The sequence below is a fragment of the Macrosteles quadrilineatus genome, unplaced genomic scaffold (genome assembly GCF_028750875.1).
Source record: "Macrosteles quadrilineatus isolate MER2022 unplaced genomic scaffold, UCM_ALF_1.0 Scaffold_7__1_contigs__length_78375512, whole genome shotgun sequence".
Taxonomy (NCBI): domain Eukaryota; kingdom Metazoa; phylum Arthropoda; class Insecta; order Hemiptera; family Cicadellidae; genus Macrosteles; species Macrosteles quadrilineatus.
In genome coordinates this window covers 15,158,885-15,170,618 of record NW_026542600.1, presented here as the reverse complement: position 1 = coordinate 15,170,618, position 11,734 = coordinate 15,158,885, and the positions used below count along the sequence as shown (strand labels likewise).

Genomic DNA, 11,734 nt, shown 5'->3' with positions numbered 1-11,734 from the left:
ATTCTACTAGGCCGCGGCCTGTAGTTAAATGTGGCCGTGTTACAACCCTACTTGCGTCGTTGCCACTTCGAAGGCCGCGGCCTAGAGTAAAAGGCGGCCATGCCCTAATCCAGAATCAATGCACAGAAATGAGACTGGCTAACACCATGGCTTCATGGTATGAAACCAAGCAATCCTAAAAATAATTAACTTTTAGTTTGTTTTGATGTGCTTCCTTTTGGTTTTGTTTGTTTAATGTTTACTAACTAAACTAGTCTAGTCACCACAAACAAAACGCTACCACTACCAGTACCCTACTAGAGCTTTTAAGTTGCAGTTTGATTTTAGTTTATCAAGATTTTTTCCTGAGATAGAACAGTTAACAAGTTAATCAACACTTCTTTATACTAGTCATGAAGATAAAAATAAAAGTTTTTCAAGGACAGCTGTACACTCTAGAGGTAGTCCTTAGACCACAGTGATGATTTGATAAGCAAGAAAGAAACTTTAATACCAGATTTTTAAGTTACAAAAATTATTGAACCAAAGTCACTGGCTTCAAAGGCCCAATCTTAGGATATCAGCTCATGACTAATTAGGCCTATGTTAACACTCACAGTGCTAGGCTATGTGATAATATGGCGTTGTGCTTATTTTTACCGAAAAGGACTATGGAACGATATATCGTTGTTCCCTTTCCATCCAAACAGTGCTAAGCGACATTCGTTCCGGGGCGAATTTCAACCGTGTGAGTTTAAATGGGCTATCGGTTGAAACAGCGATGGTTTCTTTCGATTCCTCATACGATCAAGGCCTGATATATCATTCTTTATCACTTTTGAGATCAACAATTTTATTTTATCAATTTTTTCTCTTTTACACTAGACTTGGCTTCTGTGGCAAGCCTCGCCTTTCAAGCAAAATAAGTACCGGTAGCTAAAAAATAACTCTTAGCATTTTTTTGATAATCATAAAAAAATTCTAATATCGAAAGGGTTAAAGTTTACCAACTTAAACTTTTGATAATTATTAACTTAGTCTCAGATAGCCTAATGATCAAACATAAGTTAGCCCTAACTAGACATAGGATTAAGGTGTAGCCTACAAATCGAGATACCAGTAACAACTCCAGTAATTTAATCCAATCATAATATAATTGAATAGCAACAGGCAAACTGCATGTGTAATCATTATTCGTTCAATAAACTCCAATAAATAATTGTAGTCAAATTATCACTAAGATATAGATTACACCTAACTTAGTATAGGAAATATATGACAATTGATTTAAGTGGTAGGGTCAACAAAGTTATACCAAGCTAGGACCAACCTAGGCTTTGATACCTTACTAATATTGTGTTTTATTTGTATAGCCTTAGTTATATACATTACATCAAAGCATTGAGAAACTTGAATGATCAACTTAAACCATTCACCTAGTTAGCCTAGGCTGATTTTGTAAGGATTGGAAATTTATCAGAAGATTCATCGTAAGTCAGAACTGTATATTGAATGATGGCCCCGGCCTTAGTCTGCATGTTTGCTGGGGCGGGTGTATTTTCACTTGACTTTGATCATCAATTAGTGAGTATTAATAAGGATTTACCTAAGTGATATAGTATAACATTGTATATTGACAGTTCAATGTTGTAGGTAGATGACCAGACACGTGTATCAGAGGTGAAGGAACAGATGGAAGTATTGCTGGGAGTGCCTGCAGACCAGCAGAAGTTGTTGATCATTGGGAGACCCCTCTCAGGTGGGTTAGTTACTAGAGAGAAACATTTAAAAAGTTCTTTAATGGCAATATAGCTTTAAATATATGTTAACATATATTTAATTAATAGTCTCTTACACTTTTTATCCTCGTGGATCAACTGAAGGGCATCAAATCTTAAACATTTTAGGTTTTAAATTCTAGTACATCTTCACATTTCCTTGTGTAGTAGCCTTGCCGTTAACCGACTGGCAAACGCCGTTAAACAATTTGTTGAATTTCACTTGTGAGTGCGGGTGTTGCATTTAGTGAGGGCTGTAGTGGCTTTTACAGATGATGGTGACATGGTGGCTGAATTTAGCCTACTAACGCACACACACAGACAGAACTAACGCACAGAAGAGTGTAGCTCTAAGCTTGCTCTATATTATATGCGCAGGTTTGATACCGGCAAACCAACAAAGCTTGTGGGCCTACTGTGTTTGAAATTGAAGGAGTAGTTGTTCCTTATAAAATGTTATTGCATTCACAAGGGCGGGACAAAATACATTTTTTTTAAATGTATTTCCTGCTCATAAGTTACATGATCATAGACGTAACTAGGAAGCCCCTGGGGGGAACTTTTGAAAATTAAACTAACGTATGTAAACTCATGTGTTAGGCTATTTAGAGATATATAAAAGAGAATTTTTATTATGGATCAACATTTTCAATTGTAAAAATATCACTTTTTAAGGTCAAGGGGGGGGGGGGTTAAACCCCTAAACCCTCCTGGATATGCCACTGTATATGATGTTCTGTGTTTATAGTCCTCGCCACACTAAGTTGAGGCAGCACAAGGCCACACAGCGTATATTTAGTGCGGCCTTTGGCTGCCTCAACTTAGGGTGGCGAGGACTATAACAACTTAACTGTTTCTACTTCAATACAATAGTGGAGGCAGTTCACTTCATAAAGTAGGACTGCCCAGGACTTACACCTTTCAGGTTGCCCTAGACAAACTCCAACACTCACGGTGGAGGAAGACCTTATTGTGACCTGTGCTATAGGAATTTTTACACAGTGTTTAATGATCAGGATCTTTTTTGCTCATCACAAGAATATTTCCGGTACAGCATACAAGAGGTGAAAGCGCTAGTCTTCCCATAAGCAAGTTCCCTCTGTACCGATTCTCTGTGATTAGATTAACAAGATAAGAGTAATATGAAATTTGAAAATTGTCAAACACATAGTTTATTTAAACTTCAAATTTATAATAATTCAAACTCATTTTTTTTGGAAAATTTGATCTATTAATTGTACATTTCAAAACTCTTTAAAAGCTAAAATTATTTATCAAACCATAATTTTTTTCTAGATGAAAAATTACTCAGTGACTACCCTGCGATTAAAGAAGGCACAAAGTTGAACCTCATTGTGAAAAAGGGTTTTAAAACAAACAACTTTGTGCTCAGTGACAACGAGGACCTGTCAATCTTGAAGGAAGCTGCATTCAAGTACCTGAGCGACTTCTACCCAGAAGAAGTCACAAGAAAAATTGTCGATGAGTTTGGAAAGGTACAAGCGAAACAAAACCAACAATGACACTTCTCCTTACTTCCACACTTCCTGGATACTATTTCAATACACACAACATCCTACAGACATGTTCTATCTAATTAGAGAAAGATTACTCAAAGAAATATAATTTATTATGTAGAGGAATTTTAAAGTTAATTATTTAAAAAATATATTACTAAAAAAAAATAATTGAAAGTAAAATTAAGTTACTTATATTTCCAAACAACATTAACATAACTGAAGTAAGTATCATATTACATACTTACAATTATTTAATGCACTTTTAGGACAAAAAATATAGCCTACTCCGTAATTTACTTAACATTTAATATTTATAAAGTGCCCTATGCAGTATACATGAAATCCCAAGCTTTAATATAATGTTCGTGTTTCGTTTCTCAAAATTTGATCAATATTATTAGATGATGCATTCTTACAGCCAAAGAGCAACCTACAGCTCATAGAGAGAAAACTATGTACGTTAATTCCTATTCCCTGACAAAGCCCCTACCGCTCTTTGTTTCTACTATTGAGTCAAAAAGTATAGATACTCGAGTGTTGCAACGTAACCAGTAGACTTAGAAAAATTCAAGTTACATCATAATTTTACAAATTTATTTCTGCGTTTATGTGTGTTGGTTTAAAATTTTGTATGCAGTTTCAACTCAACCTTTCACATTTTATAGCAAAAAAGCTACTGATCTAATCCTCATGAAATTTTGAGAGCTTTTAGAACATATTATTCTTATATTTATAAACCTAATGTTATTTAACTAATATATTTATACTCAAAAACTGGTACACGAGTGAACTTTAAGATTTTAAAAGCCATACACCCCTGGTTCATGAGATTTCAAAACGTAGACTGGGTGTTCTTCCCTAAAGAAGAGAGTATCGAGTTCGTCTCCGTGAAGCTAAGCAATCAGCCCCTGCAGCCCACATTGCCAGTTCTGCCAATGAAGCAAACAGTATAATTCAATGGTTTGGGAATAGCTTATTGAAAATCAGCACAGAAAAAAACACAAATCATTAACTTCCGTTTATCAAATCGATCAAATGGTAGATTTAGTCTCCTTCTTGACAAAACCGAAGTTCACCCAACACCGAATGTCATGCTCCTTGGATTGATCTTAGATGAAAGACTTAATTTTCATGACCATATCAAATACATTGCAAAGAAACTTAGCTCTGGTATTTTCGTGTTGCGTAAACCTTAAGAACAAAGAAAATCTAGAGATACTGCTAACTGCATACTATGGGCTCATTTATAACCATTTAGCATACGCCGTTCCTATTTGGGGATGAGAGTGCCAGCAGGTATTTTGTTTAACTTCAATGAGTCTGCTACCAGCCCCGCGCCGCGCCGGACCAAATCAGTATTATGATAGCGCTATCTAAATGTCAATTGTGTATTCGTACCGTATTAATGTCTTCTGTGTTCGTGTTCGTGTTTTAAATGTGTTTTTGACGAGTTGCAAGCTTTGATAATGTTGTCTTCGCAACGAAACATGTAAGCTGTTGAGCAATACCATTTTTGGACTATTTGACTGAGGTATGTAAAAAACCTATTATTGTCTATAAATATCTACAATTCATGACCTAAGAGTTGCTGAATTACAGGACGTCGCCACCATCCCAGTCATATATGTACATATGTCCATGAACATATGTATGGACGCTCGTGCTTAACATTTATCTTAACACACATCTCATCACTGGTTGTGTTGCTAGCCTAGTGGTTAGCGTCTCGGACTTCGGTGCGGGAGGGACGGGTTCAATCCCCGGCAAATCCACTAAACATATATTCTCTTGTGACTCGTAAAATGCCACTGGCTCAGAAAAAAAACAGTAACTAAACAACATTTAAGTAATTTTGACTGAGATTGTGAATTGCAAGCGTGTTAAGTATTTTTGTTATTGAAGCCAATGATAGTTTGACGAGTTCGTTACTCACGCACAAGGGTGTAGTCCCAAGGTGTTTGAAGAAGGGAAATTTTACTGCATTGTTTCCTTTTACTTAGAAATCTCATAGTCCAGCTTTTTTCAGTAGGGCAAGGATTATCATAAGTTAAATGAGTTGACTCAGTCCTTAAGCTGCATAGCAGTCCATAGTTGGATAACCAGAAGCAGAAACTAACAGCAAATGTTTTGAGTGGAAGAAAATGTTTGAATTAATTATAAGCTACAAACAGGGTAAATGGTATATGACCTCGGTGTGTTCCATTGTCAAATTATAAGCAGGGTCAGGCCAGCAATCTTAATTTTTTCTCCTATTGAACTTATAATCCTTAATTTCATTTTAGGAGTTCCTGCGGACCTTTTCCGGCATAAGTCTCGAAGAAGTTGAGATGTTAGCCGGTTATATGCTTCTCGAGGAGGGGAAGTGCGAGGAGGAGAGGTGTGAGGAGGAGAAGTGCGAGGAGGAGAAGGAAGAGCACTAACTTTGAAATCATAAAATCAATTATGTAATTCAACAAGTGCAATAAATTCTTACTAACCGTTATATGGGCTTTTTCTGAGTAATTTGAATCTAGAATATATGTAAAAATAATTTACAAACTACTGCAAAAACGTTTTTTTTATTTATTTTTTATTTTTTTTTAAGAAATAAGAAATAAGATATTTATTTTCCCATTTTTTTTACATTAAATTGTTTACAACATCACTTATTACAATACTAGCCATGGCATGACCTATAATATACTAAGGATGTGAAACATACTTAAAAAAATAATAACTGATAAGCTATATAAAACAAAATTTGATTTTCAAGTTAATTACAGTAGCCATATATCTACATGTTCAAACTAAATTATATTACTTTTGGGAAAATTTAGGACCTCCAAGGCCTAGCCTGAATGGAGGCTCCATTTATACATACATTTTAAAACTAAAACAGCTCTTAGACGCTAACTTAAATTAAATGTTAACTTAAAATATATACTCCTGCCTTAAAAATAAATAAATGCACTTTCTAAAACATATACTTCTTGCTGTACTACTTTTAATTGATGAATTATACAAATTTAAAAAAATATTTTATTGAAATGTGTTAAACCTGTATAGTAGTAAGAAAATTGATGTTTGTTTGCGTAAAAAGCCATTTCTGTAATCGTTTTGAAAAAACTGTAGAATTAAAGGAACTTTTTATATAATCTGGTATCAAATTATACATCCTTGGTGCCATAAAAATAAAACTTTTAGTAAAGAAAGTGTTCACTGGTTTTGGGACAGGAAAATTGTTTCCAGTTCTTAGTTTTGTTCGGTATGAAGTTCCAAAAAAGTTACGATTGCCACTTTTACTATAAAAATATTTTAAAACCTTATATACATATAGATACTCTAGCGGAAAAATCTTTAAAGAGAAAAACAATGGTTTTGAAGTTTCAGTTTTTACTTTTCTTAAAATTAATCTGACAAAATGTTTTTGTTGTAACAAAAGAGAATTTATATTTGATTTGTACGTTCCACCCCAACAAGTCAAACCATATTCTAAACGACTTTGGACTAAAGAAAAATAAAGTCTTTTCAAGATGTCCTCATTACACAATTCCCTTAAAAAGTAAAAAATTCTTAACACATTATTTAATTTGTTTTTTAGATTAAAAACATGCTTTTTCCAATTTAATTCACTATCTAATGTTAGGCCAAGATATTTTATTTCTACAGCTTCTCCTACTAGAGCACAAAAATCATTACACTTGGTTTGCTGACATAGACATTTAATACATTTGTAAATAACAAGATCTTCATCTTTTAAAGACTTTCTTAAACTGAAATTGATATACTTAGTTTTTTCCGTACTGAGAACCATATGATTTTGGGTGAACCACCATTTTAGAGACATTAAATCAGTATCCATTGCCATTTTAACTTCTTCCCATGATTCTCCGGCATAGCACAGAGCTGTGTCGTCAGCAAATGAAGTTAGTTTTCCATGGAAAGATGCATCACAAAGGTCATTAATATAAATTAGGAAGAGGATTGCCCCTAAAACCGAACCTTGTGGAACACCATATAAAATTTCTCCCAGATCGCTAAATTTACCATTTACTTTGACACATTGTTTTCGTCCAATTAAGTAGCTCTCAAACCAATTATAAGCAACCCCTCTTATTCCACAATTGTATAATTTTGAAAGCAGAATGTTAAAATCAACTGTGTCAAATGCTTTTTTGATATCTAGAAAAAGACCACTTACTTTAAGTGAAGAGTTTAGCCCATTGTATTGTATTATTGCATGCATTGTAATGTTCAATTGTTTCTGCCAGTCTACAGCCCAAAGCTTGCTTGCTGTGCCACTGCATACGTCTCCAGTAATTGAGAAAAAGACTTTCAAGTTTGTATTTCATTGCAACAGCTTACTTCAAACCGAACGTAAATTCAAACAAACTTAGATGATAGAAGAGTAATTATGCACATCTCATTAGTCTTGATAGTAATATTAACAATCTTACTCATTATTTCAGCATATTTCATCCACATACTCAATATTAAAATAAATCTACTCACAAAACCTCAAACCCCTCAAAAGGACTATTAACATAACAAAGTGTAACCCAGAATAAATCATTAATAACCTCAACATATACAAATAATTTATAATAATAATAAAAAAATAAATAAATAAAAATATCTTAACAAACAGCTAATATTTAAATAGTTCAAAACTAATGAAACAATTAACTAACATAAGGAGACTCGAAGGGGCGAAAGAAGACGTGAGCGACTATGAGCTATACACCACCAGCTCATTCTACCGCGTAGCTGTAAGGGTCGCGAAACAAGCAAATGCGCCGATCCTCAAGATCTCGTCGCGTCGCAGGAAGGGGGGAAGAAGAGTCGGAACGCACATCAAGATATCCGTTCGATTCCCACCATCGCGATTGATGTTTCCGCGTATCTCCTTAAGTTGTTTTTTTATTTTTATTGTCAACCGGTGGTAGGATGTGTTTTAACCAGAAGGGTGTAAGAAAGGGGATTAGCCGCGTAGCCACGGTACTCATCTAAGCAGACGTCCTTTTCACATTACACTTAGTCGACCAGTTGGTGTGAACAGAGTTGAACAGTAGCATGAGCATCGATTTACAAATTCCTTTCCCAGCTGATGTGAGCTAGGCGATGACCGGTAGGGCTGACTTCCAAGAAACATCGTTAACCTACAAGCCAAACACCCTATCGGTAATCAGCCAATGAGAAGGGCTAGCCAATGGTGGGGTGAGGAGTCTCGGAGCTGGAGGACCTGAAGAGGACAATTGGGGAGATCACCACGGGCCACGGGACCAAGTAGATCAGGAGTTTCGGAGTGTGTGTATCGGTGCATGTGTTTCTGGGACAATAAACAGTATGTAAAAAGAATAAAATATATAACTAAAGTTTTGTAAAAACAAACAAGTCATATAATTTGTCAGTAACTAATTCTTTTAATTTTTTCAATTGATTTTCTTTTGTTGTAATTTACTGTTGTAAATTAATTTATCTTACTATTGTTGTTTTTTGCCTTTTCAAAGTTTTATTTTGCTGTTGTAACATTTTGTAACTTTTGTTGTTTTTCTAAGTTTTAGTTTTGTTCATTACACGTTGAGTAACACCCTTAAGCAGTCTTGTGTCTCATTAACTTAACACCTCTTGACTAAGCTAAGCGAGTGAAACCTTTAGGAAACTTTAATTTAAAATGAGGCATGGGACTTGCAGTAGGCCTATATGGGCCTATAAGAGAAATACATGACTAAGGAACAGTCCTGTCTAAGGAACATATTGGCCTTAGTCAGTAACAAGACTTGTGCCACTCATGACTTTTTTTTTTTTTTTTAAAGAGGTTGGCGGCCTCTTTTAACCTTGCATTTGCCGGTCCACATAGGCTAAGCGCCCGTGCGTGGATTGTTTACAGCAAAGCAAGGAGTGAGACGGTACAGTACAAAGGTGAACTGTACTGATAAATTTTAGTGGCAGTGACCAGGATCCGAACCCACAACATCGCTGCCTTGGGACATCTGCGACGCTACTGACTGAGCCACCGACTCACTACCCAAAATTATACATTTCCATTTATACATGGCTTAAAATACGTATGGTCGCCATTTCAGTTAAAATATAAAACCTAACTAGTAGTTCCCTATGAAGCTTCTATTTTATGTGTAAACATAATAGAGTCATACAACGTAATGTTGTCAAAGAATGAGAAATTACAATTGCATACTATGCCGATGTGTATGTTCAATCATTATTGTAATTTAGAATAATTATTTTTAGTTTGTAATGCAGAAAGAAATAAATAAAAATGATTTTAACCCTTCCCAGACGGGCGAAATCATGGCATAGAACGTGAAACAATTATAGGAATAATAAAAATTAATCTTCCTTTTTTGTGTTTTGTTTTACAAAAATACATATTAACAATGGAACACTTCATACTGTCAATATATTTTTTCTCGTTTTTAACTATGCGGATATAACCGCTACCCATCCACGGATGAGTAAAAAAGCAGCGGATATATCCGCAACCCATCTTTGAAGATTTAAACATGACAACATTAGGCAATAAATAAAGAACAATATGTAAACAAGAAATAAAGACAACGTAGTGTTGAGCACGAAACGACGAGGGGGGAGCGTAGGAGAAGTGGGTGGTGCGCGGGAGAGGGAGTGACATGGGAGAGGGGTAGGTGTGGGAGAGAGGGGGGAGTGCGGCAGAGAGCGCAACCATGGAGAGAACAGGAAAGCGGGGGCGCCTCGGTACCGCGAAACATCTGGTAACTGCTCAAGCACCTACCAGACTGTCTGAAGAGAAGGCGGATATATCCGCTTCCTGTCCGGAACATCAAACCATAATTGGATATATCCGCCACCCATCCCTTATTGCCTAAGACTTTGGCGGATATATCCGTCACCCGTCCAGGAAGGGTTAAGTGCATTTTAAATTAAAATTTTAGAGCTCTGATAGTTTATCAGTTGTTTTTTTTATTTGATTTAATAAACATGTGGAAAGACTGTCAAAACGTTTTTTGAAACTCAAGTTATTGTTAAATGTCTAACAAACTAATGAAAATTTTTCACAAAAAAATTGCTTTAATTTCCCTAAATTACCTATTATATTTGTGCAACTAGTGAGTAAAGTGAGCAATTGACTCACTCGAGATACTTTTTGTTTCAGATAAATACAGATAAATGCTGTAAACTAAGTAATTCCATCTAAAGGCCCTAATAAAATTGTTTTAGGCCTAGGTGATTAAAAGAGTTAATTTAGAAAGTACGTATATTATTGTTTGGTTTTTTTTATATTTAGGTTAGGTCTACTTTTGATTTAATACAATCATATGTTTAATAAAATGTAAAATAAATACATTATTTTAAATAAAAAAGTTTTACATTCCTTGAACAACCGATTTGTTACTATTTTAAAAGTTCCTAATCAATCAAACCATGCATTAACTTATGATCAGTTTTCTTTTGTTTTTAAATAAACACAATATTAGTATAACGCCTTTGACCATTTTTAATTTTTGGATTCAGTATTAATATTCATACTTTGAAATTTTGAAAGTGGTGGCAGAGAGTAGGGGTAGTGGTAGGGAGGAGGGGGGCGTGAAAAACGTCAGCCTACTGGAGACTAGACCCTTAATCAGGCCCTGATCTCGGCAGAGCAACATAACAACTTCTTCTTGGAGTCGGTGCAGTCAGCGAAGGCATCCATCATCCCACCTCCTGTCTCTTCTAGCGACCTACTACATAACACGGAGTACCATCAGCAAGCCTCGTTGAACCAGTTGGGTTGCCTCTCTCTCAAGATGAAGTGTTAAGTGTGGTGTCAAAGCTAAAAATGTCAAAAAGCAAAGATGCTTATGGTGGGTCAAACGCGGTGTTAAAGTCTGTGATAAGTGCAATCCTAGTACCACTCACTCACTGTGTAAATGTTTGCTTAAACGATTGAGTTTTTCCTGAATCCCAAAAGATTTCACGGGTAGTTCCAGTGTTCAAAAAAGGCAAGAAATCTGAGGTTATGTAATTACAGGCCTCTATCATTAGTTCCTTTGTTTGGTAAAATTATGGAGCGTATTATCTATAACCAAATGTGTTTCTTCCTAGCAAGAAATAATATTCTTAGACTCAATTTGGTTTTCGTAAAAAGTTATCCACAATAGATGCAATTGAGTCGATGTTGTTCAAAATCATTAAAGCATTTGAAGACGGGAGCTTTGCTCAGATTACTGCTTGTGATTTGAGCAAAGCATTCGATCTTGTAGATCACTCAGTGTTATTAGATAAATTAAATTTTTACGGCGTTAAAGGTTTGTGTTTAAAGTTTTTTGAATCATACTTGCATGGAAGATCTCAGTTTGTTGAGTTGAAGGGTGATTGTTCAAGATGTCTGGATGTAATAATGGGAGTACCACAGGGTTCTAACTTGGGGCCTTTATTATTCCTTTTATCAATTAATGACCTACCTGCCAATGTGTCCCTTTCTTCAACTACAATGTT

The 11,734-nt window shown here is 35.3% G+C and overlaps 1 protein-coding gene across 1 annotated transcript; it reads left to right on the top strand.

The window, feature by feature from the left end:
* The first annotated feature begins 295 nt into the window (after positions 1-295).
* Positions 296-5,697, top strand: LOC128998817 (ubiquitin-like protein 4A-B). Its single transcript, XM_054425173.1, has 4 exons — positions 296-440; positions 1,633-1,738; positions 3,054-3,253; positions 5,560-5,697. Exons 1-4 carry the CDS (start codon positions 393-395, stop codon positions 5,695-5,697), a joined length of 492 nt encoding a protein of 163 aa, XP_054281148.1. The 5' UTR covers positions 296-392.
* The last annotated feature ends 6,037 nt before the right edge of the window (positions 5,698-11,734 follow it).

Excerpts from the sequence above, each read along its gene's own strand:
- LOC128998817 (XM_054425173.1), top strand. The coding sequence starts at position 393 with ATGAAGATAAAAATAAAAGTTTTTCAAGGACAGCTGTACACTCTAGAG. Across the intron at positions 441-1,632 it reads GACAGCTGTACACTCTAGAG|GTAGATGACCAGACACGTGT; the intron begins GTAGTCCTTAGA and ends TCAATGTTGTAG. Across the intron at positions 1,739-3,053 it reads CATTGGGAGACCCCTCTCAG|ATGAAAAATTACTCAGTGAC; the intron begins GTGGGTTAGTTA and ends ATTTTTTTCTAG.